Source organism: Coturnix japonica, chromosome 6 (genome assembly GCF_001577835.2).
Source record: "Coturnix japonica isolate 7356 chromosome 6, Coturnix japonica 2.1, whole genome shotgun sequence".
Classification (NCBI taxonomy): domain Eukaryota; kingdom Metazoa; phylum Chordata; class Aves; order Galliformes; family Phasianidae; genus Coturnix; species Coturnix japonica.
In genome coordinates, this window is record NC_029521.1 from 20,595,917 (window position 1) to 20,623,076 (window position 27,160).

General features: G+C 42.9%; 1 protein-coding gene across 5 annotated transcripts in view; it reads right to left on the reverse strand.

The window, feature by feature from the left end:
* The window catches only part of NT5C2 (5'-nucleotidase, cytosolic II), a 51,792-nt gene that overhangs the window by 10,479 nt on the left and 14,153 nt on the right, over positions 1 to 27,160 (reverse strand). For 2 of the 5 annotated variants that reach the window (XM_015866923.1, XM_015866924.2), the window contains 3 exons: positions 25,891 to 26,011; positions 15,551 to 15,624; positions 1,174 to 1,291 (listed from right to left, as the gene is read on the reverse strand). In XM_015866923.1, the coding sequence (XP_015722409.1) occupies positions 1,174 to 1,291; positions 15,551 to 15,624; positions 25,891 to 25,991 (293 nt within the window). In that variant the 5' untranslated portion in view covers positions 25,992 to 26,011. Of the gene's footprint in view, positions 1 to 1,173; positions 1,292 to 4,827; positions 4,888 to 15,550; positions 15,625 to 16,970; positions 16,991 to 17,803; positions 17,911 to 25,890; positions 26,012 to 27,160 lie in introns of those variants that run through there. The other 3 variants (XM_015866925.2, XM_032445544.1, XM_032445545.1) reach the window with 3 other exon arrangements.

Sequence of the window (27,160 nt, forward strand, 5' to 3'; positions counted from 1 at the left end):
CAACAAAGCCCTGCATTGCCAGGGTAAAAGATACAGCTGATCTGCTCTGCGTGGACTTGAAAGTGGAGCCGTTTAACCTGGCACAGGCTTAGCTGTGCATTTACCAGGACCTCTTCTACAGGGTCACGAATCTGAAACCTGCGCTTCTGGTCACTGACAGCCCTGCTGGGAGTTGGGATAAGGGAATTTCTCCTCTCCTTTTCATCTGTCTGTCATAGACAGAGCCGGATGAGGTGTGTACGTATGGCACAGAATGCTTGGGACAATTTTTCCAAGTCCAGCAAAACTCTGTCTCGCTTATTTAGCACCTTGCACATGAGAAAGCAGCATTCCCACAGAGACACCCTTTCTGGCCTTTCCCTGAGATGAACGGGAGGGATTTAAGGAGTCTTTATGACATGGTCATAACGTTTTGTTATGGGTATGGGAGCACACAGCACTGGTCTCAGTGTAAGTCATGCAGGCAGGAAGGAAGGAGGCTGCCAGACTAAAACTGGAGCACCAAGCTACTGCTTCAGTCTTTTGTAAAAAGCAAAAGGCCCCAGAGGAGCCAAAAGCAAAATCCAGCAAAGACACAAGTGGAAATGGCTTAAAGGCACCGAGTTTGGTTAAAAGCCTTTAGAACAAGCAATAACCATTTAACTTCTGCTACCAACAGACTAAATGTAAGAGTTCAGTAACTCTGCACCGCTAAGTCCACTCTTATTGCTGGTAACCATCAGCTTAATTTTTCAGGATATCTTATGTGCCAGGATGCTGTTGCATCTGGTTTGACAAAATCAAAGGAAAACACATTAATTCATTAAAATAATTACAGAAAATGTTCTAAGACTTTCTGGCCTCGTGGACATTAGCAGCTCCTTCTTTCCAAGCCTTGATTTTGATTTTGTTCCAGGTCCCACTGTGTCTCTGTTGTCTTTGCTTTTAAAGTTATTTTTGGACTGTGACTTCAGCAGCCTCTCCTGCTCTCCTTCTCCTTGCTAGCATGGACTTCAGTGTGCAAAGGCCTTACATGTACCAGAGCAGTCCTCTCCCTTCCCCATGATCTGTGGGCACCCACAAGCTTCAAAGGCACAACTCTGAACACCTGGCCTCAGTGCATCACCTCTGAACGTAACAGAACAAGTATTCAAGGCCTAGAGCAGGCTGGGTTGGTATCTGTTAGTCATTTACCTGGTAGGGAATGCAGGATCATACACAAAATTGAGCAGCTCATGAGGGTATCCAATGGAAACTAATCTTTCTACGGTCAGGTCAAATCCAAGAGATTCGTATTCAGGGGATTTATACACTGTACCAAGATGAGATTTCAGTTAGAAAATGTGCACACAGCTCGGGGGTTAAACAAGAAGGCAGTTACAAGTTATGTTCCCATTCACCCTCCTCCCTCCTCCACGTTACACAGATGCACAAACTCTCCCTCTTCCACCTGCTCAGATCGGGTTTGGTTTGCTGTGATTTCACAAAGCCGGTGAAGAAACCAATACATTTTGGGAGCACATTAGAAAGCCTGAAATTCATTGCTGCTGTGCTACCAGATACAATCCCAAAGCTTAACATTGTCTTCAGATTTCACCTCAGGGGAATTTCTGTTTGCTGCAGACTAAGTTAGCTTGAAGGTAGAGCTGTCAACTTAACATACGGTTTGTTTGTTAATAATACCATATGGTGCTGTACAAATCTGTTAGCTATTATTCTTGTACCAAAACGCTACTCTTTCAGGCAAGCTTGCTGCTCCCACATTTCCCACAAGCTGCTCATCTGTGACACACACCTTAGCTCAACACAGAACGAATGACTCGTTCAACCAAGTCATTCCTACCTTCAGGACTGTCTTCTTCCTGCAAATGACCTTCCCATGCACTGGGAATATTACTATTTAATTAGATCATTAACTGAACATTTAGAAGGAAATTGCTGCGTCCCTGTGACAGATGGAAATCATTGTATTTCTATGACAGCGTGTTGATATTTGTTGCATGACACTGTCTTAAATTGGTTCTAAGATATAATGAGGTCAAACAAAACCCTTTACTTCATTGAGGCCTACTGGGGGTCCAGTGGGTCCAGCTGTGTCTCGGATTCTTGCATATGTTGCATTTAACTCAGCCAAGTTTGAAAGTAAGAAAGCTTTTTAGAAGACAAACTGCTTTTCCTGAGAGGTAGCTCACACATCTGTGGGCATCATAATGCCTATTAATGCCATTGTCTATACTGCCCAGGTAGTCACCACCATATGTATACTGTGGAATACAGAAGCTCAATCTGAAAGGAGAAAACAAATGAATAAAATACTATAAAAATACTAAAAAAGGTAGGAACTATCAAAGAAATAAGACTCAGAGTAACCATGTGAGAGGGGTCCCATATCTATTAACAATCCAGAAGTATTCTGTAAGTTCATTCTTCTCATTAAACTCAACACCATTCAAATGCAAAAAACAAACCAGTAATGTTCTTGAACACAGAACCAAAGCCAAATAATTACCAAGATCTTCAAGCATCATTAAACCAGTGACAAACATATCAGTAACACGATACAACACTCAGTGCACGTAGCCTTTTCTGTCCTTTAGGAAAGGAAGGGTTGATCGAGCTACAGATAGGAATAAGCAATCAAAAACTACAGCTAATGAAGGAAGCAGTGACTGACAAGGCAATCCTGGGGAGTGAGCTAGAGTTGGAGGGAGCAAAAGGCAGTTAGGTGATGAACATTGTGAGAGTGACACCAGAGCATCATCTGGAAAAAGGAACTCCTTTGATGCAGGACAACAGAGATACTTCCCAGGGAAAACAGTGAGAAATACACCTGCACATACTCTCAGAGGGCGAGAGCACAGCAAAGTTGGCCCCATGATGTGAAGTAGCCTCTACTCCCCACTCTGTCCACGCAGCTCCCTGAGATCACATTACCAATTGTCCATAAACCATCACTTCCCAATAAAGCATCTCCCAGAAATCCCTGCCCCTTCCGAACTCACCGACCACCACGGCACGGCCCAGACATAACAAACATCAAGGAGCATGCTGGCACCTCCTCTGGACAAACAGAAGTGGTTTGTGAGCTTCTCCAGCAGAACCCTTCTAGGCAAACCATAGGGCTTTCAGTCACACAACCTGTGCATCTGCTCAGCAAACAGCTCACGTGTGGCTGATCACTCAGCTTCTTCCCTTCTGTATTTCCCTTTCCATCACATTTATCACTGCAAACCTCCACTGAACTGAGCCTACAGAAACAAGCTGACACACCAGCAGGAAAAAGGCTGAAGAACAGGTTTCATCATCCCAAGTCTCTGCTCAGACAGCACCACAACACAGTTAATCTGAATTCTAATTTCTGTAGGAAGTAATCATTCCCCTTCCATCTCAAGCTACAAATAGCACCTCCTTGATTCCTCCTTGCATAAAAGTAAGCTACCAGCTCATTCATACCTCATGTCTCCTCCATGTTTTTCTACCATTCCACCACACCTGGAAAACAAGAGTCTTCTCATTGATACACAAACTACATGGGGACACTGAGCTCCCGGGGATGGGAAAGGGACAACGAGCACTCCCCAGTTACCATGATACTGCCCAAGATAAACTTTCCTTTAATTACACAGGGCTGGGAACAGACTGAGAGATGACTGAGCCCTCCTAGACTGCACTGCAGCACTACACCGCAGCCCGCGCTGCATCAGCCGGTACCAACCACAGCCCACGCTTCTTGCAAGCTTTGTGAACACCTGTTTAAGCAACGTGAGCTTTCAGGCAAACAAGCAATCCATCTCCTTGAGACCAAACATGAACAAGCTAACAGTACAGCAATGACAGCAGCACAACTGGGGATGATGCCCCCGCCACATGCATTAAGAGACTGCTTAGCCTAGATAGAAAATGTATTCTAGTACTGTACTCAGGGCTGGCCCTGCTTTCTCATCTTCAGGCATCCAAGGAGATAAAGAGAGGGCGCAGCAGTATTTTCTTCTGCAGTTGGACAATGAAAACAATAGTTTAAACCTTTCTGGGAGCTTAAATCCCCCCAGTCCTGTGCTGAAACACAACGGGAGGTAACTCACAGGCTGTGGTGCTGCAGGAATTGGGCAGTTTGCCATGCAGTATATCCTGTGCTCTGCTCTCACCCTCTGAGCAGCCCCATCCCAATGAAGGTGAAGCAGAACCACCACACCACAGCCCACAGTGCCCTTGCCATCTCTCAGCCCAAAAAGCACACAGGGTGAGAGTACAATTGAAGCATGAGTTGCGACTCACCCCAACCTCCTTTCTGCCTTTTCACTGTTCGATGGCCATGTCTCTGCCACCGTGCCAAGTCCTCTCCTCCAATAGAAAAGTTATTAAAATCATTTGTGCTTGAACACAGACAGCTGCTCCGACAGCTCAGGGTGATGGACACCCCATGCTTGTGCATTATGTAATTGCGCTTGAGAGAAAACAACCAAACCTTTACAAAACTGCAGCCAGCTGACAGCATTTCAGCTTCCCCTTCACATCGTCACTTGCCTTAAAACGACACTAGTGAAAGTTAAAAGCAGGACCCCGGGAGTGAATGCTGCAAGCCTCTGGTCTGTGAGGAGTGTTAGGAGGGAGCCGAGCTGCAAGGAGCGGGGTTGTGCAGTAAGGTATGCCATTCTCATGCATTTGTGTGGTTGTTTTTACCTTTGCTGCCAAGACACATACAGTAACAATTTTATAGCCTTCCTGAAAAGGAAAAAAAAAAAAAAAAGAAAAAAAGAAAAAAAAAGAAAGAAAGGAAAAAAAAATAAAAAAAGATCTCTACAGAGGCTCCAGCTTATGCAAAATGCCGCTGCCAGGATTTTAACTCACATGAGGCAGATGCAGATTCAGAGTGTCACTCCAGTCTTGACGGAGTTACACTGGGCTCCCCTGTTAAAGAAAAAAATCAGACTGATTTTAAAACTGCAACAGCTCGGTGCCACGTGGGACGGTGTCGCTGGAGCCGTGTCCTCGGGTAAGCTCGGCAGCCGACCTGGCAGCTATTCCAAATGCACTTACAGCTGATTTATAGAGGAGGCACAGTTGGTAATCGTGCATCCTGCAGGCAAAATTCTGTCCTCATATCCACAAAGCAGCCTTAGATCATCAGCTCAGTGGTAATTAGAAGGATGAGGCTACATGTGCATTGCCCAAGTGACATAAACCCTTCAGGTTTCTCTTGGACATGGAGCAAGTGACTCAAGAAAGGGTCTCGTGCTCTTTTTGGGGCTTTGCCATTATTGCCCATCCCTCCGTTGGTCACAGATTGCTGCTGTCAGGTCACTCCATTTCTTTCACAGCACAAAACACCTGCACATGTTCTTGCAGGAGAACTGGGAGACAGTCAGGAGCTACTCCAGGAACTTGAGAAGAGAATTTTGCCCTCCCAGCAAGAGCCTCAAACATGGAGTCAGTCTGATGCAGCGCATCCAAATTCAATCACGTTCTTTAACACTTACTTTTACATTTAAGCTTCTAAGTGTAAAGCATTGAGGGATGAACCAGCATCAATCCCATCCATTGCTGCAGCCTACTGCAGTGCTCTGGTTCACAAGCACACACAGGAAGAAGGCAAGACCTCTTTACAACTTACAGGTATGCATGGAATAATCAGAAATCGCTTTTGAGATCAAATTGGCACTAAATGCAAAGCTAGGCAAGTTGGAATGACGTTGCAAAAAGGACCCACAGAAGTATGTAGACCTCCTGTAAGGCTGCTCTGAAGATAAGTGCTTAATGCCTGTAGCTGGGTCAAGTAGCAGTGATTCTGATGGCTCAGTTTAAGCTGTGGAGAGAAGAAAGCCCTTTAAGGGCTGCCCATTTCTTTCCTTGTTCCTCCTCCCCACACACACGTTTTCCAATTCACAGGCAGGGCAGCTTCTTGTGGTTCCTTAAGTGTCACCCCTCCATCCCCTCAGCCAGCTCCTCCAGGCTGGGAGCCCCAAGCAGCCCCGGCTGCCCCTGGCATATGGCTGGACCTGCCTGCCCCAATGCCTGGACTCAAATGCAGGTGCTGAGAGCACCATCCCTGTGGGCTTCCCTGTGCTTGGCCCTGGTAGCTGAGATTTGGGATTAGAAACACCTTAGCTTACCCTCATGGCTCTGGCTGGCAGATGGAAACTATGAGACTTCCTAATTTCAGGTATTCAGATAAGATCAGCATTTCTCAAACTACAGGTGATGACCTCCTCTGATGGCTTGCACAAAGCTTAAGGAACACTCAGTCTTGAGTAATTCTACCCGCTATTTGAGTTCTCTGGAGATGACACAGACAGGTAAGTCAAAAAGCAGACAGATAATGTGAAGGGTTCAGCCTTGCCTCTGAAGCACAGGAAACGCAGCCCAATTACTTTGTGTTAAGTCTTGAAGAACTGAAAGTGAAATAACTAGAAACAGGTTATTTCAGCTGCTGCCTATTCCCCAGTGGCCGGGGCATGCAAATCCGGCAGTTAGGACCTATATGGGCAGGTGGGTACAAGAGCCAGGTTTCTATATAGGCACATCATGCATAATTGAGCTTGTGCAAACACATGTCTGAAATTACGCACACAGCATATAAAGAGCAGGATCAAAGTTCTGCTGAAGTATCGATCCACATTCTGAATTGCATCACAAATACATAATGCAAGTACATATCAAGAATACATTGTTATCAGTGTTGTGCTGATGAAAAGTGCTTAGTTAAAGCCTTGAGAGTCGAGATGCCCTTTCACAACCCGTCTGTCGTGGCAGTAAAAATACCTACGGAACCTGCCCCACCATGGTCTACAAAATGGGATCTCGGCTGAGCATCCCAGACCAGGACAGATCTCTACCATGTTCTCCATTCTGTCAGCATTTCCTCTGCACACAGCCCTGACACTGAGCACACACTCACGTACCACTGTGATGTACCGCCAGTTCTCTGATGTTCCACACAACCACCACGTGTTCTGGCACTTCCAATTCAGAATCTAGAAGGAAACTGAGCAACCAAACCCAGAGGTGCTTGGCACACTGGACTTAATTAGAAAGTAAACCCCACTGAGGCAAGAATTCCAATTAAACAGATTAATAAGCACCGGGCGAGCATTCCACAGAGCCATGGTTTGAAGAAAGCCTGTCTCAGCTGTAGGCCCAGAGGTCTGAGAACTCCCCAGACATAACCAGATAATGATCGTAATTTACACACCAAACCCCTTCTAGGGAATCTATTACCATCAGTTTGCACACACAATTATTAAAGAATAGGATTAATGCTCTAGGATAAACATGACATCAGCTTGTGTTGTGGGGCCTTTTCTAACCAGGGTAGCTGCAGTCAGGTGCTGGCCCTGAAACTGAAGTCTGAGCACTGTGTTACTTCTGCCATGGTAAATGCAGGCATTTCACCTGCCAGCATCCTCCCTCAGCACAGGGGAGAACACAGACACCACTGCAGGAAGGTTGTGCAGAGCACAGACCTCAAGCCACCTCTGCCCAGCACAGCACAAGGAGATGGGCCTGCTCTGCCTCTCAGTGCTGGGGACTCACATCTGTGTTGTGCTGACCTGGGTGCTCGGTGCCTGCAAACAAACTAGTAAATGTGCCTGGTCGTAACCTCAAGAAATCCCAAGGGACAGCTCGTACCTTTTAAGCTAGGAACGTGGTGAATCACCCAACTGTCGTTTGTTTATGGACTTGGCTGAACTACGACCATAAGGGATTCGTCCGAGGTCAAAACAAGTTGAAAAACAGCCAGGAATAGAACCCAGCTCCCTTCAGTCTCACTGTTTGATTTTAACTACTAGACCATACATAAAACCACACTGTATTATGCAAAACAAAACTGCAATATTTCAGCTTCTATTTGAATTGAGATTTCCTTGTACTGAACAAACAAAATGGCTACGAGCAGCCAAGTTTTCAATCTGAAATGGGAAGAAATCACTGTCATATCAATCATAACTTTCATTTATCCAAACAAACACAATCAAACACAGCCCTGTTCTTTCCAGCAAGACAAAGCTGAGCTTTAAATATGCTTCAATACTTAATGCATCTCTTCTATTTCACTAGAAATTATGTTTTTGAGGTGATCAGCGATCAAGACCTCAACAAAACCTCCGGCTGTATTTCTGTATGCCTCACACAGGAGCTGCTCTCTGCACATGAAGAGCCAGTCTTGCACTGAGCCCTGTGCAGCCACAGATGTTTCTGATGGTGAATCTGATAACAGGAAACAAGGCAAGAGCCACCGCATGTTGGAGGGCCAAACCTTTTAGATCCTGTACATCTGAGCTTCAGTGGCAGCCCAGTGCCCTTTCAGACAGTCCAGTGCTGGTTTTAGGTGGTAATCACAGCACACCTACAGAGAACAAAGGCACTGCAGTCCGCAACTGCAGCAGTGCCCATAAAGCAGCTCGGCACCCACTCTGCAGCCTAGAGTGATGGAAAATTCCTCACCTCTAATGCTCCCGCACACATTCCCAAGTGCACAGCACAGCTTTCAGCTATAAAACCTCTAACCTGGAACTGTATCAGCTCCTGTGCTCCCACTCTGCATGCTAAAAGGATCTGTAAAGACCGCGTTTGTTGTTGCTCTGAAGACTGACCCACCATTGTATGATCAGCTTGGCTCTGAATTGCTGGATTTCTACACTTCGGGTTGCTTTAGTGCTGTGTTTCTACTTGTTTAACACTAAGAAAAAATGTTGTCAAGTATCATCAGCTTTAACTCTTCCCAAAGCAGTCTTGTTAGTGCTCTCATTGGTAAATGCTAGATATTTTTAGCTTTCTGCTGCTGCATTTTGTTTGCCTTTGATGTAACAAAGATTGGGGCTGCTTGGATATGCCTCAGAGGCCAACAAAACAGAGCTTCATCTTGGAAACACTGCTTCTACTGAATAAAAATGCATGGCTTGAGGTAACAACGGCACTGAGGTGACATTCTGCGTGTTGAGAGAAGCAATTCAGACCGACTCTGCATTTCAAGAAACTTCAATTTGTCAATTTTAATCGTTGGCATAACATCCCTTTGCTCCGGAATAGTATTTTATAGATGACTGCACAGTCACCTGTTCTTTAGGGGAAACTGTTTATTTTTTTACAGTTCCCCTGGCACAAGAGAATCTTTCCGTGCTTACTGAGCGGCCTTCATCATTCACCTCTCTCAAGATACAGCCCACTGGGAGTCATAATCCCATAATGGAAGTATCCCTCCATTTCCATGGAAACAAACTACTGTGCCAAAATATGGGTTTAGTGTTCAATAAAAACTTCCTGAACAGGGAAGAAATAGTTGCATGGGCTTCATGTTGAAAAATAATTCAGTTGCATCTAGAAATAAAATGACTTAAAGGCACAGCAGCCATTTATAGTCTATATCTAAGGCGCTTTTCAGGCATATCAGCATCCAAGTAGACGAGACTTGTTACTTCTCTCCACATCATTTCTACTTGCCTGTTGATGGCCTTGCTCACTTTCCCTTCAGATACGATTTTTAAAACAGAAGGAAACAAAACTCACGGTTGGTATAGGAGTCTCAAAGTCAGGCATTCTCCACATCCATCTCCCCCAGCTCCATCAGACTCACTGCCTGACCATATTCACTTAAGAGAGTGGTCCTTTAAAGCTACACATTTAATTTGTTTAACAGTATGCACCTGGGCATATATGTAGCACAAATGCCCATGCCATCAATGAGCTACATACACAAGCTTTTCTGCCATGTGCTAAAATAAAGCATTCACAAAGCACCAGCACATATGTGATCTCAGAGTTAAATCCTTCTGTGCTCTCAGCTTTGGTTCCTCCTACAGAGAAAGCTATCTGCTTCATCACTGGGGTATTTGCAACTTAATAGTACTTCTATTGTGGTATTGAGATTACTAGATAAGGGCATCTATTAGATTGAAAAATACCTCCATATTTCTATCTGTCTGGCAAAAGCAGGAACTGCTGACCCAGACAGGGTTATTCCTGTGTTCTTGACAGCAAGAGAGCAGAGTACCACAGCCTTTGAAACCTTCCCTACACCGTGAGGACTTGTTCTTCCCCCAGCTTTGTTTAATGCTCCAATTCTTCAAGAATCCACTGACGGCTGATGAACAGTCAGGCAGTGATTTACTGGCACAGAGCAAGCAACACATGCTTCTTCCACTCCTCATTTCCAATGCCAGCATTCTGAAAAGCCACAGCTCCAGATCTTGGGTTTGCTGCTGTATGCAGCTTTACACGGACAAACTCCTGCAAGCAGCCACACAAGGAGAACAGGGACAACAGTCACCCTTAGCACTGCACTGGTATGTGAAAAACATCCAGCTCAAAGCATACTAGGAACAACTCGACTTCTCCATCTGCCTTCAGCTTTAAAACACCAATGGCCAAAACAGCTTCTGAAATCTGCAAAATCTGCACCTGTTAAAACTGAAACGTGCAAACATGGAAACGCAGACAGCAGATGTGCAAGAGTCAAAGCATCTTTCAGTGTCTGCTAGGACAGCTTGAAGGCCACTGCTGTCACATCTACCACTCCCCCTCCCTAGACACCACACGCCTAAATGACACACAGAGCTGAATTACTCAGAGACCCGGGATAAAAGTAGAGCTGCTGAGCTTCCAAGCCCAGAATCCTTAGACTATGATGAAACAGATGACAAACCTTTAACCTAAGCAGGAGAGCTCTGTTAGAACATTCATATTGAACAGTAAACATGCAGCAGTGGCATCTGAGCAGAACAAATATTTCTTTGTAGCTGCTTACATTATGAGCTTTGTTAAGTGTTCAGCTCAACCTTTCATGTGTAAAACTCCCACGTTTATACTTTGCTTTTCATCTGCGTAATCCAGAAAGTCTTACACGAGGAACAAATTCGTCAGTCCCATTTCTCAGTTATGGAAACTGAAACATACAAACTTGACGGAGGTACAAACACTGGACGGACTCAAGAACCAGTTCTCAGCTGCCACCTTTTCCTGCAGATCTGCAGCCAATCCTACTGACTGTTCGGGTGGATCTTTTCCAGAGTCATTATGTAAAGTCAAACGTTTCCAAATAAGATGTAGGTGTGTAACACTTCGCTCACCCCCAGACTGCCTGGATGGCTTAGGCATGAATGTGAGGAAGGGGCCAAACTTGTTTATGCATGTTGCATTTTGGAGAGAGCTGGGAAAGGCAGCCACAGACAATGACTAAAGCTGCCTTTCCCGTGTCTTTCCCATGTGATAAGAAGGGAAATGCTGTAGCTGAAAGCATAAGCAATTTTGCAATAAAACATTTGCAGTGCACCAAATCTTGGCATTACATTGGTAACGTTTCCAGGACACGAGCTACATTCCAGATTATGTTGAATTAATCATATTTGCACACAATAAAAAACAGTATTTTTCAAGCTTCATTTCCCCTTCTTTTTTTATTGAAACAGTTTGCAGCCACTAGTGATGATTTTATTATAGTTTAATGGAGAACATGGAAGCAACAGTGATTTAAGTACAGGGAAGGCCTCCCAAATGCTGGTCTTGCTGATCTTACGTCCTATCTACCTTGGAGATGGAAGATAAAATTTTCAGCATGGCTCTAATGTCTGGAGAAGGGCGGTGGTCACTGAGGAATCTTTTCAAGCACAACCCAGTTTGTCATACTTACTAACTCTTCTCCATCTGCCCATGGCCTGGTGTGAAATTACAGCCAGTCCAAAAACCTTGCTGCTGTAGCCCTGTGTCTGTCAAGGGACAACTATCCACAGCCTCATTGTGCAACCCATCCCATGTAATACTCCGGAATGCCAAGGCCTCCTGCATTACTCAGATCCAGTCCTAATAATTAAAAGTGTAGCTCATCCTGAGAAAGAAGCAGCCAAACAAAATTTCCCCTAAAAGCCATTTCTCTCAGCTGCATTTCCAAAGGGACACAAGACAGGGGGACAAGTAAACTGACATACTACAAAGATTTTGGAGCCTTCAGTATTAACATACCTTGCACAACAACCCAGAGAGCACTGCAAGCTTCCATGCATGTAGGAGACCTCATTCACACCACAATGATTAATCCTTGAGGGGAAAAGGTGGAATCTAAAACCTGAAAGAGTCATTTCAATTTGCTTCCACTTTATTTTGAGCTCCTAGCGGCCAAATTATTTCCAGCTGTAACCACAGTTAAATTCAGCAATTTAATGTTCATAATTTCTCAGAATAGAAGGCTAAAACCTTCAGGCTCTTTTCTTCAATAAGACTTTACTTGCCCAACCCACCTCCATTAACAGTATTTCCCAACCCTATGCAGGGAAAGAGACAAACACAATGAGAAAACATAAAAGTTATTAACAAGAATTTAAAGCATAACGCAATTTTGACTAGCAAACAAAATCACTGCGACAGTGCTGCATTGAGCAGCCTCAAATCCTTTTTGTTTTCAAGTCAAGTGGTCTTTTAATTTAATAAGGTTAAGAAATATTACCCTATGAAACAAATGTCTGGAGTCATATTTTATTTGCAGCGTAACATGATGATACTAACACTGCTGTCAGTTGGCAGGCTGACACTCTCAGTCATGCAAGTAGCAAAATGCATGATCACTGCAGCATGTGTGTAGTAGGTGTTACTACATCCATACATACTTGCAAATGGAAATATCACATTCCTACCAAATCAGCTCATTTCATACAGAAATCAGTGCTATTATGAGTAGGTTTGTCTGCTTAAACTCATACAAATACAAAACCATCTCAAGCTTCTAAAGTGCAGAAAGATTCTGACTTCACTGGTACTGAATCACTTCCTAAAGAGGCTTTTGGTGCCACAAGTGGCCATTGATTTGGGAGGAAAGAGACTTACTGTGTTCTCTTTCATTGACGCATCCTCTTCACAAGATGGGCAATTCAGGGCATTCAAAAATAACCAATCTGCTTCTGAGCTGTCAAAATCTATGACTGGCAGCTACAGCATGAATGCCATCAGATTAGAGATGACATGAAAGGTCATGAAACAGAGCAGAGCAAAAACACAGTTTTAGACAGGTCTAATGGGTCTGACTGCTGTCAATCACTGAATAAAAAGACTGTGCTTGGGATACATCTAAACATCTTTACAAAAGTGACTTTGCAACATCTGAAAGCACAAATGTAGAAAACAGATGAGGACACTGGAGGAGCTTCCATTCTTCTTCACCTATTCACATAAGTCATGAACAGGCCTCCAAAATGCATCTGCTCACCATATACCACCTGGTATGCAGACGCTATTTCCAAGTGTTAAACTGTGGATAAACAAGCTTTATATACACGTGTATATACATAAATATACACATACAAGTCTAGACAGCAAACATATCCATGTGAAAGAGTCTGTGGGCGATAATTTGCCCTTACAGAAAACATGACGGTGTCTTATGAATGCACTACAATGCATGAATGTTATACTTGACCACTTCTTCATTATAATTCCAATTAATTAATTGAGATAATATTTTTACACCACGTTCTTTAAAGCCCCTGCAATTAATAAATAATTTTTATTGTGTGCCACAGTTTCGCACAGCAAATAATGGTCAAATAACAAAAGCCCATACGGAGAAGAAGGGATGATGGTGAGACACAGTAACAAGGTGAACAGGTAGTTGATAGTTTCACAGTTGATTAAAACAGAAAGGGGAACTAGAGCTTAGCAGGCATAAGGCTTTTCATCTGAAAATGGCTTTCTAGCCTAACTATACTCTTACAGCTCCCTGTAAAATGACCTACAGCTCTTATCTCTGCTATACCGCAGGAGAAGGCACAGGCCAGCAGCTTACCCTAGAGCAGTCCAGATTTCCTGTTTTCTGCTCAGATCCCATCTCGTTTCTTTTTTTGCCCCACTCAGCCCCCTCAAATGCACCGACTGCCTGCTGAATTGTGTGACTGTGACCTTCCAGCCTTGGAAGCCTCACGTTTCCACATCCCAAAGAACCGATTAAGGATGCTTGAAGCATTCACATCTTTCCTCTCATCAAACTGAGCATCATTTTGTGGATAGCAACACATTTGCTCTGTGTTTACAGGAACATGCAACACTTGAGTAAAATGAACAGTCGGAGGAGTGAGGAGAGCGCTGAAACTCTCCTTCTGTCAGTTAGCAACACGCTTCTTGTTCCACCGGGATCACCCGCGTCCTTGGAAATGCTGCCAGTTTGTCAAAGTAAGTTGTTCTTTCAGTATGGAATTGAAACCTACAACTTCTTTCTTTTTTTTTTTCTTTAAAGCATTTGTTCTTGAACTGTTTTGCTCTCCCTAAAAGCCCGGCCATAAGGCTGTCACAGCTGGGAAATGCAAACACGGAAAGCGCGTGCCTGCAGTCGTATCTGAGCCCTCTTTGGAACTGTATCTGGAAAATCCAGCACAGATTAACTGCGATACACTTTATGACTTAAAAAGTGGCAGGAATTTTAAGCAGATTTATAAATAACGTGTTAAATAACCAAACCTTTTACATGTTACTAGCACCTCATTGGCAACTGCTCGAAAACAAATTGCACCAAAGCAAATGGCTGAAATCTGAACATCAGTTACTTACCATAGCCTCCAAAACTGCTTTTTGAGCACTGTGTCTAACCATGAGAGCACACGGGGCCTTCCCTAACCTTCACTTACCCACTGAACCCTTGCACTGCCCATAGCATCCCTCATATCTACTCAGTAGACACAGTAACTAGGTGACCCAACTTGACATGCTGCGTTAACCTATTATTAGGTGACCCTCTTACTTTACTTTATATATCTCAGCGTATACTCAGTATTTTAAGTTGAAATATCAAGAGTGATAGAAATTTCCTATCCACAACATTGGAAGTGGTAGTGAGAAAGAAGGTAGAATTCTATGTGACAGCCTTAGTTACAGCCTACCTGACACTACAGCCTAGGAAAGTGAAAGTGGGGTTTTTATCTTTTCCTTCCTGAAAACATGTAACACAGAAAACTGCAACTCTACCCTTTTCTCCAGAAGAAGACTCAGAGAAGTTGCCTGTCAAGTATTTGAAAGATGGAGAAGCCCTGCAGAAAAGTGTATGAAACTGAAAATCTTATGCAACCTCCCAAAGACTTTCTGCCACAAAGAATGGGCGATGCTTTCTAAATTAACTCCGTCAGCCAACACTAGTCCCCTGCCTTGCTGCTTCTCATAGACACATCACTGATGTGGCCAGGAGATGAGTGGGAAAAAGGAAAACTTACTCCAAAATGACCCAAGATGCAAGAACATCTGTTGGTTAAAGGTGTAGCCCATCATAGACACCAAGGACAATAAAATCACACTGTTAGTCAAAACCAGGCTTTCATCAGGGACAATATCAAATGACAGCGGAATATAAGCAAGTAAATATACTTTCCAGGTTTCAATTTCCTTGAAACTGTACTAAAGCTATGTGGCTCATAACCAAATACAGCTTCCAGATAACACATTAAAGAGAAACACCTGAAATGAAAGTGGAACGAACATTGAATGACATATTTGCTAACACAGGAAGCACCTGCTAACTGGAGCAGTCCGATCAATTACTGGTCTTCTCTCAACAAGAAGTAATATTCCAAACTAAGTCAGTGAGAAAGAGCAAGAAGATACTCACCAGCAAGCGTATAATCCATATCAAAACCAAAGCACTTGATCTTTTCCATAGCTAAACTTCTGTTTACAAAGACCCTGAAAAAAGAGAAAAAACAAAGCCATTGGTTTGAGTATTTTCAACATAACCATATTTTAGAACAAATACATCTGCCTGGTGTCGTAGGTCAAAACCAAAATATACCTGAAAACAGAGGCAAGATTCATTTTTGGCCATGAGTTCTCCAGAAGAAAAGCCATGACTTTGCAGGGTTATTCTAATTATTGGTACGCCATCAAGAGACATACACGCATGCATGCACACACACACATGGTTCTGCATGTGACCTGCAAAAATTCCTAAGAATAGATGTGCAGAAGCTCCTGAAGCAGAATTCAGAGTTCAAGTGGAAACAGAAAATAGCAAGCACTACAGTTGGCTTGATTACAATCAAAGATTACAAAGAGGTAAGAAGGGAAGGAAAAGAAAACAACATTTCTGTGAATAAACCGACAGCATTCAAACCTTTTTTGGAATTCTATCTGGAAACTCAAAGCAAATACTCACTGCCACATTTATATCAATATGGTTAACAAACATTTAACAGACCTCTGAAAAACAGAGAAAGAAATTTTCACCCATATTATTTCTATTGTGAAAAAATATTATTTATATCTATCATAAAATCTGCCAGTCCTCCTCAAAAAATACCAGTTTTTAATTCCATTTTGGCTGTTAATGCTTATAGCAATGAGAATCCAAGCTGTGTACTTCCAGGCTCTTTTTGATCATGACATTTTAATACACTATATTCAATTTAAATTTGAGTAAATACCACAGTAAAGAAATAGGTCAGGGAATGCAACAAAAGCTTCTCTTGCTTCCTGCTCCAACTGCTGCAGTAACTAAGCTGCTCATGTTTCCCCAGAACTTTACAGCACACAACAGATCTGTAATTCAGCAGGGCTTCTCCCCGCTGCCTGTTATCGGAACGCTGCGGATGAGACTGAGCGGCACTGGCAGGAGTTTGGTGCGGGATGGAAGCTGAGCTGCTCAGCACTGAGCTCAGACAGAAATCCCTCATTCTGCTCATCATTCCCTGTGACGCCGAGGGAAAGGTCTGTATGAGAACAGCCACGAGTCCTCCACCTGTACTTCGCTTCCAGAACGTGAACATTTTCCAAATATTTAACATCTCTAATGCCCTCAGCAGAGTAATTAGAAACCAAACTCGGCAGGAGGAGGAGGAGTGGCACGGAGGAACCCGAGCAATGGAGACAGTAAGTAAAAAGCCAAGCGCTCAGATATTCTGGAAAGCTCACGGAAAGCCCGGCTGCAGGCAGGGGGCACATAGTGCCAGCCCACCGCCGTGCCGACCCCCAAAGCCAGTGATTTCACCACAAACTAACACCTAACTGTCACGCTTCTATGCAAGTCCCCTTACCTCATCTCTCACCGATGTGCTCCTTGTTCAGCGTGCAGCAGTCTGATTCATCTACTCGCCTGAATCATGTTACACAAGTCCTTAAAAGCTTTCCTAGTACAGATGCAGTTTTGCTTGGATCTGATTTGACTTCAGAAGATCATTATGCCTCAACCGAGCCTTAAAGTACTGTGTATCTTCTTGGACGGTGCTATAGAAAACACATCTGTGGCTAATTTAACTAGTCACTGGATATCGTTGTTGTTCCACACAAATCCACTCGGAATAGTTTCTCTGGCAATAGAATGCTTTGCCCCTAACCTTGCACACTCTCTCTGGGAGTCACAGTTTCCTGGCACATCGCCTGCCTTTGACAATGGGGCTTGTCACCGAGGGGCCACAGAGGTTAGCGATGACTATCTTTAATGATAGATTTATGGATTACCTAAACGATACAAAATTATGGGGGGGGGGGGGGGGGGAGAAACACCACCTTGTAAACTAGTAAAGAAAAGCCTTTTGGAAATACAAGATGGGATCATAAATCACTCAAATTCACTCTTGCGATGCAAAAATGCACTCTTGCTTTCAAGTAGGTGGAGCACATTACCCAAATCCACAGCTTGAATCAGTGCTTGTTTGCCTTAACATCTCGATAGCTCTGATTTAGCAGAGGCAATGCAAAATGTTATTCAGTACTAAAGAATCTCATACTTTGTATAATGAAGACAACTGCGTTCTATTGATGCTGGTGCCAGGAAGCACTATTTATTATTTAGATCCAGCACATGATTTCTGTCCTAATCCTCATGCAGTTTGTTTCTACAAGAGATATTTAAGAAGGAATAACATACCTCTGGGAAACGCTAGCAACATTTTTTGTCCAACCTGCAGAGTCCCATTTTGTTCTCTCCTTTAGGCTCAGCCCCTGGAGCATAGCTCTCCGTCCAAGCAAAACGCCCAGACTGCCCGTCCCCTCTGGACACAGCAGGAATAGGAAGGGAAATTTAAAGAAGCTCGGGAGTCTGAAGGCCGACTCAGAATTGCAACATTTGGGAACGGTTTCCCAAACGAGGACAGAAAACAAGCGCTGCTGAGACAGAGCTGAATGCACTTATAAAAAGGGCAATACGACAGTGCCTGGGAAAGGCGAAAACAAGGGAGCTGTGACCCAGGAGATCGCTTCCAGTCCAGCATGCCTATGTTTAGATGATGACGACACCAAACTGACCAAAACCATGGAAAGATCTCTAAGCCTCCAACATTTTTTCATCACTTTCTTTCGGAATATTTACAAACTGAACCCTGGGACAAAATAAAACACACAGCACGTGGTGATACCGATGATCTGGGAAAGTTTACTAAAGGCAATGAAAGAAACAACATCTATAAGCATATTTTTTGTTCCAAAACAGGTCTTCGGTCTAAAACAAGAAATTCACTATACCAGTCCTGACTTGGTAACAGCTGGTGAAGGCTGATCTTTCTCCATCAACCTGTACATATCCCCCATGACCTAGAAACTGTATGTGGCAAGGGCTGATCGTACCCTCACAGTCTGTGGGACCTGGCAGACTTCAAGGCATCCACCAACACACTTGGCAGGATGATTGCTTCACTCACCAGTGCTGAAGTGAAACTGAGCAATTAAGTCTTAAAAAAAAATAAATAAGGCTATTGTGCAACATGTTCAGGACAGGAAATGAGAACACATGAATCGATTTAAACTTGGATCCATGAAGGCAGATTAAATGGCAGATTAAACAGTGGCAAAGCAATTGGAACCAATCTCACTTATCTCGTGCAGGCCCAGGCAGATGTTCCATTCCTTTGTAGGTGCTCAGAAACACAGTTCCAAATCCCAATGAAGGAAGACATCTCCTATGAATGGGACCCCTCTATGCACAAGAGGCATAGATAGAGGGGAGAAGAGGGAAGAGCCAGGTGCTTGGTAGAAGCTGCAGCCCAGCCCCATGCTTAGAGCTGACTGAGCGTAGGCTCAGCTATCTCAGTAATACTGCTCAGGTGTGCAAAAAATGTAATGTCATCACAGCAGCTTAGGTGAAGGAAGAAGTGACAAGAGCTTGTAAACCCTGCATGTTAATAAAAGGTCTGCAGAAGGAGTCAGCGTAAGATGAAAACTAATATCACACAGCCTTCTTAGGAAGACATTTTAACCTCAAGTCATTTTTCCAATTGCCAGAATTACAAGTAATCATGCTTTCACTTCCCCAGATTTTGGTCTTTGCCATTCAGAAAATAATTGTTTTAACTTGGAGCACTGGAGTTAAAAATTAAACTGATTTGAACATTCACCAGCACTGGACAATATGAGCAGCCAAATGCAGGCACCGCATGAGATCACCTCCTGTATCCCTGCACTGGTGCTGTTCCCAGCTCCACATCTATCAGCAGCCAGGCATCTCCCTCACCAGGACACCACTTTTCTCTTGCCTTCACCTATCCTTCCCTTGTGAAAAAGTAAGCATTACACCTCTGGTTGGAGGAATATCCTTGTGACTGTGTCAGAGATCTGCATCCCTGGTGCAGTAACCCTGGCCAGGCTGGAAGCAGGTGGCTAAGCCCACAACAGATCCACAGCCTTAGAAAAAACAGACTTCAGGTGCTGCTTCTGTGCTAATTTCCCTACTAATGAGCTCTTCCTCAAAGATTAAAGCCTACAGCTTGGCCGCAGCAGAAGGCGCTCAGTGACGACAGTATTTATTTTCTTTTTAAGCTCTAAGAATTGTGCTGAACAAGAGAAAAATGCGTTGAATGGCAAGGAAGAAGGAACTGCTGAGCACGCATAACAGGAGTCACAGAGCCCTGATATCCTCAACACTGCAATTCACAGTCCTTCATATTTTCACAAGTGAACCGATCAGGGTTTTGTTACTGTTCTTGTCAATCAGTTCTGAGGTAGGAACCTAAATCCCATTTCTTCTCGAGTAACTCAGGAGGGGAGCACAGGCAGAGAGGGAGGCAGTTTTCATTTTGTTTGTGCAGAGTCTCAGAAGCACGCTGTGCTCCGAGTGCAATTTGCATGTATAATATTGTGGTAATGTGACCAACAAAACAAACAAAATGCGCCAGAATTACACATCTACAGAGGAACGTTGGCAGACGGCTCCTAACTCCTCATAGGAGAGATTTCTGGGACAGAGCACTTCATAACATGTCCAGAAATATTTTGCAGCAAATAAAGTTAATTGTAAAGGGGTATGTTTCACTAGAAAAGCAACACAACTTGCAGCCGTGCTGAAAGGAACAGTAAATGCAATGGGAGCTGGCTATGTGTGATTAACATGTATGGTTTATAAAGGTTTGTGCTGGATGGTTGGGTTTGAGCCAGCCATGACATGGGGACTCAGATTCCTGCTTCCTCATGGTTGAGACACTCTGTTTAATCTTCGCTTTAAGGACAACTTCTGTGTTTTAATAAGCAGGAAGAGTTATAAGGAAACATGAGGGAACTAAGTGGACTGGCTTTTGAGAGCCTCCCATGTCCAAGTTCCCCAAAGCCTTTGTAAAATGATAATAATGAAAAAATATATCACCACTGATAGGATGACCAGATGCTCTGGTACCAGTTAGTCCCCAGATGTGTGCTTAAAGGAGAGGTCCCAGCATATGACAGACAGCTCTGGCTGCAGGTGGCTCTGCCAGCAGCACTGAGAGCTTGGATGAACCTTCAATGACTTCACCCAACCTGCACACATTGTGTGAGATACCTCCAGGAGGTACAGACACACAGCTATATTTGTAATTGTATTAAGAGTGAGTGAGTGGGCCTGAGATTTATTTAGGCAGGTGAAACAGTTTCAGATAGGAGACAAAGAATAAAGGTATCAAAGTTCTATGGCAACTTGTGGTAAGATTCCCAACACAACACCCAGCAATTTCCCAAGACTAACCAACCATCCCTACATAATTTCACTGCCATAAAACTGAAAAATCAGATTACAGCTGGGACTTAGAAGTCTGATGGGGCTGTATCCAGAAACACGACCATGAGCCCTTCCCTCCCAAACCCAGCAGCATTCAGAGAGAAGCAGAAAGCCTTCACCACTTCTATTTCCATTGTTTGCATTTTTTTCCCAGGCAACAGCAAAGTGCCAAGAAGCTCACGTATGGATTCCATCCCAAAATAACACCCGACTGCTCCGTGAAACTATTACAGATCACGGGACATTTTCAAAGTCATTTCTTTATTATTAATTTGGCAAGTGTTCTGCTTTCTCATAAGCTCATCCATTCTGCCGCCTTAACACCCTCTCTCCCCCCTCTCTCCGATGTCGAAAGCACTAAAGCAAAATAAATAACAGAGGCACACGCTGCCTGCAGCTCTACACATGCCACTGCATGAGCCCACAGAGGCTGCACAAAGACATATGAGGACAGACTGGAGCCAGCAGTGCCTACAGAACTGCGCCACTTGAAGTTACATGGGAAATTCCACCTATCGCCCACAGGAACGTGTCTGAAGAGAAGAGGTACACAGCATTTTCAGACTAATAATAGTGTTTTTTTCTCATTTGCCACCTGATCCAAATGATCGTTACAAAGGGACCTTGTATACAGCTAACCAAATAGACAGTTTCAGTCTCTTAACTTAGTCTAGATAACATTTTCAGCTATTTGCAACCACCAAATCAACAAAACGAAGAAACTAAATTATTAGTGATTAACCCAGCATTCACAAATTTGAACATGCTGAAACATATCTTAAATACATCTTTATATCTAGAAATGGAAACGATTGGTAATCCTTTTGCTTTGATGTTCCTGAAGTATATTCCATTGGTTTTGACACAGGATTTCAAAGTATATTAACAGTTCTAATTGTGTAACTCATACTAACACCATAAGATGCCTTAAAAGCAAACTGGAGCATGCAGTCATGAAGCAACTTAGTTGAAGGTCCGTGATCAGTCAGCAGCAGAATTAGGATTAGAAACTGTGATGCCACATCCCCTGAGGTAGCCAGTAAACAACTCCGTGACAAAACAAAACTACAACTACACAAACCCCACATTCAGGACGAGGAGCCTCAAATGACTTTGGTGCAAAATAGCAAAAGCATCCCAAAGCCCACACGTTTAACATAAATGGCTCTCCCAGTCTTGCTGTGAAGCCAAAACCACAGAATAAAAGTAAATGCAAATACCTGTTTCCTGGATCTTGGGAACTGTCAGTAACAAGAGTGGATGGAACACCAACTTTTTCCATTATTTGCTTTAACTAGATGCGCTTTCTATTTAAACCCTACAGAGCTATGCGAGGTAATCCAGAGGGTGCCTAGAAGTGCTCACTCCAAGTTAAAAAATAGACACTAGGGCAATTTGGTGGCTCAGAGTCAACCTAGTTCTTGGTTAATTACAATCACGTTAAATGACAGTACTCCTCCAGAACAAATGACCTGGTGATTATCCTCTACCCGGTAAAGTCAACAAGCGCAGCATGAGGGAGGTGGCCTCACAACCACACACACAAAGGAAAAAGCACCTAGCAGCTACACGTCCATTTTACTTCTGAATTAAAATGCATGTTGCTAATAGTGCAGTGATGCAGTATCCTCTTACCAGTGACCTCTGCTAGAGAATGAATAACATCTAGCTTGTATATTAATTCATCTTTAGACCTCACCTCCAACAGGCGCCAACAATGTTGTATAACTAGGTTTGTGGCTTACTGCAACACTACCCAACTTACAGTCCCAGTTAAAGTGATCAGAAATACTCTGACGATATTAAACCACCCCTTTTCCTCCCCTACAGATTTTTTAATTGTTGATATTGCTTATACAGCCGTTGAGCACTACAGCATAGCACGCACTTTCATATTCTCAAGCTCTGCTTGCTTCCTCAGTAACCTCAAAACTCTAATTTCTCAAGATGCCATACAAATTGACTCAAACACCAAGCAAAAACCCAGGGAGGAAAGCAACTATTAATATTGATTTTGAGCATTCTTGCCAATGGCATGCAGACATGATTACGATATAGTCATTACACTCTGAGTCAGTATGCACTACACCAGTTAAACCAGTCTTAGATGGGATTTCTGCCAACAGCGTTACATGTTGAGGATCCATCCATCAATAAGATACACTAAGAAGTGAAGCATCTGAAAAAACAGATTCGCTATAGAGAAAAATCACAGTAAAATATGAGTGTTAGAATATTAATTTCAGGGCTCATTTTAGAGAAAGTTTTCAAGAAGTTTAAAGCCCATGAGAGCATCTTAATGGTACATTATACTGCTTGGCTTGGAAACTTTTCCCCTCACTTTTTGTTGTTTCAACATTTACAATTCGAGCATTTCGCATCTGCTCTACTTCATGAGAACCAGAAAGTGAAATCAATTGGTTTAAGTATTTCCACTGATAATAAATTAAGCATGAAATAAATGAACAGTAATGCATCTTTTTTGACATTTCACACCTCAGAAAAGCACTAGTAGCAGCAATCAGAAAATCCCAGTGAGTGACTTTGAGCACAAATGGGACTCCAGCACGGAGGTGAGCATAGCCCCAGCCATGCTTATGTCTGAGTTTGGCACTGCTGCCAAGTCCTTCCAGCCTTCCAGATGGGACCCATAAAATCACTGGGGCAAGCTTAAAGGTAAATATATATATTTATAATAGTCTTAAATTTGTTATTTTTATTGCATTCCTAAATCTCTTTGGATTTGCATCCCCAAGAATTTTTTTTTTAGTTTTATTTTTTAGCCGCTAGAATAAGAAGAAAAAGAGACAGAAAAACAGACTCAGAGAGACAGAAACAGAAAGAAGATATCCTGTATCTGAACAATTAATGAAATACTAAAAACAAAACAAACAAAAAACCAACAAGGAGAAATAACTTTGTTCCCACCCTGTCACTTAAAGCCTGCATTTATCTTTTAAGCAACAACACATCTGTTAGTATCAAGATCACAAAAACTACCAGAAATAGAAGTCTGACAGCACTGCCTCTGGAATGAAGTTGTTTCAGATTCTTACAATACTGGATTATTAAAATAACTCCCATGAAACTGGTACACCAAAGCCATTAATAGCACAGATTTATACTACAGCCTTGGCATCGGGTTCTCTCATTCTCTCTCACGTTTCCTCCCTCTCTAACAAGAATAGTAATTTCAAAAAGAAAATATGCCTCCCCTTAATGTATTTCAAATGCCGTGCTTTCCATGAAAACCTGAAGAGTTAGCAACATTTCTGCTCAACGAGTCTTGAATAAGATATTTCTAGGCTCTATAACAGGATATTTAAACTGTGAAAGACACCGATTTCAGACCAGCTGATCCCAACTGCTTTGAAAAACTCTTCCTTTATATGAGTGCATTCTCATTTACGGTGGGGAAATTGATTCTGCAAATACAGCTTTTTTGCACAAGTAAGGGTTAATATGAAGAGTACTTAAATGTGTGAGCTCTTGAGGACAAGTACTGCGTCCCTCAGATCTTGTACTACATTTAGCAACCTGTCAGCACCTAACTATAGTAAACGTTGAGCTAACATTTAGGAAATAAATAAGCAGGCTTTACTCTGATTTCATTTACATCAGTCTAAATCAGAAGTAACACAACTAGAGTCCTAGGTAAATTCATGACTCAGAGACAAACTTGTCAATGACTTCAAGGTTAAGATTTTTGTGAGGGAACAGTATAAAATCCGTATCTCTTTATATGCTATACAGTTACATCAGGACTCTTCGTATCTTGACAAGCCAGCTGACACAAAAGAGAATCAAATAATGTCAGCATTTAAGACACATACCCAAACATCCTTCAATGGAAATTGGAAAGCTTCAGAAAGGCATCACAGGATCCATTACTCAGCCTTTTACATTGCAGCTTGCACAATCTGGCCTATCATATCATGTTAAGGCATTTTTCTCTAATTAGATTCCATTTGGAGATTCAAAGATATCCAACACTTCTTAAGCATTTCCTCAGAAATACCACCACGTATGAATCACAAACGCAACATGGCATTTAAGCATGAGGTTGGGAAACTTGACATCTTTTTCTATTTCTGCATCAGATTTCCATCTCCCCAACTCCTGCTGAACATACCCTGATTATCATACTGCAGGACTTCTCAAATTAAACAAGCTAAAATTTGAAGGTACACCTCCCACAGTCAGAATACTGACAATTACTAGATACCGCTGTTTTTAATGCTGTAACAGTCCAGACATCTGATGAGGATACAGAATGCAACCACCTTATGCTCGAGGTCTTGGACCTTGGGAGCTGTGGGCTGAATTCTTGGCTCAACCAAACACCCAACGTGATCTTATGAAAACAATCTAGTCTCTGTTCTTTGATTCCTAAGTGATAAAATGAGAGCAACAACATTTATTTTATTCCATAATCCTGTTTATTTAGATTGTTTTCTTTGTTGTTTTTCTGTTTGTTTTTTGTTGTGCATTTCTTTTTTTTTACAGCAAAGACAGTTTTAGGCACCTACCATAGACAAGGAAGCCATTAGGTCAATATGTAGATACACAATTCTTGAACACTCAATTGCTGCCCTACTTGATTCTTCATTATTTTTACTTGTACATTCCAGTGTCTAAACTTATGCTCTTTCATTCTGCAGCACAATAATCACTACAACGTTTCTGTCACTTACTATTTCTTGACTCCAAAGCTTCTATCCCAAAATTTAACCTGGAATTAATCTTCCAGCTGCATTCAGAAAGCACACTTTCGCTTGCTCTAGCACATGCATCTCACCTCTACTGTTTGTACATTCCTGCAGGCAAATACAGCCTTACATCCTAAAACATCTTCTACTATCCAGAATTGCTAGGAGGTGGGAATGACCTTTCAGTTTGCAACAGCTCGTAGGAAGCAAGAAAGGTAAGGACTGTGTTTAGCATATTTCCCTCTCTGTCAGCACTTCAGCTGTGAAGCTCCATCAAGGACTTACCGGTGATAGGCTTCCCGGCGGTACTTTTTCAGAGCATGCCCGTCCATGTTTGCAGGGAGATCTGCAGCATTCTGGAGTCGGTCACTCCACGAGGTTGTCATCTTTAAATGCTTCTTTATTTCTGAAAGAACCAGAAGAGAAAATCTTCCTTAAATTCGAGATCTGTTTCACCAACAAGCTGCCTGTTTCCTGATGCTAAGAGATGCAATGTTACTCAGGAAGTGTTGCGAAGTACCCAGTGGTACTTTGCCTTCCTGAGATGTCGGATGAGATGGGGAGCCAAGACAAGAGTAGGGAGGGCTCTTCCATATGGCTGAAACTTCTAAGATATACCTACCCACTGTGTTGGAAATGCATTTAGGAACAAAGACCTTGCCTTCATTGCTGAAAAGTCACCTTTTTTTTTTTTTTTTTTTCCTTTTTAAATCTTAAGAGTTACAAATAAGCAAACACTATCACTGCTGGAAAAGTTAACTTCTACATGTGAGATAGATCAGGCAAAGTAAACCCTACCAACTCCAGCAGGACCAACCTTGTCACGTTTACCACAGTAAAAATACAGTGCCTTTCCTCTGGCTTTAATTCTCATTTGGCCTCTGGGGAAAGACAGTGCTTCAGACTGATGCCAACTTAGCAGAAGAAATTGAAGGGAAGTATAAAGATTATCTTTTGCCATCTGAAGGTCAGCCCCACTAGGGCAAAGAGAGAACCCACTCAAACTGCACTGCTACCCATGCTGATACACACAAACATCTGCAACCCTTCACAAGAAGTGGCTGTCAAAACTAAACCTGTAGAAAGCTCCAGGAAGGCTGTGCATTGAAGCAAGAGGGGTACACTCCCCCCTCTGTTATTCACACACCGGTGGGAGACATGTCCCACAGGGACATCAGATGAGGCACAACACAAAACTACAGCTCTGTGCAATCATGCAGCTGCCAGACCGCAGGGCCTGCTTTGTTTGCTCTTCCTTAAAAGAAACACAACCACCCACAAGCTAGATGGGTAATGACACCATAACCATCTCTAGACACCTTTAAAAGAAGCCTGCCCTTTGTTCTACAGAAGGAAAACATGATTTCAGCAAAGCAGAGGGCACAGCATGCATCCATGGTACAACTGGAAGTCACCGTGCTTTTGGCGGTCATGGTGTGCTCGCTCTCCTAGAGGCAATCTGTATCATTTCTTAGTTTTAATTTTGATTAAAGACCAACAGCTGTGATCATCACAGCATCTGCTAGTGCATTCGCCTACTATTTGTTGGTCATAA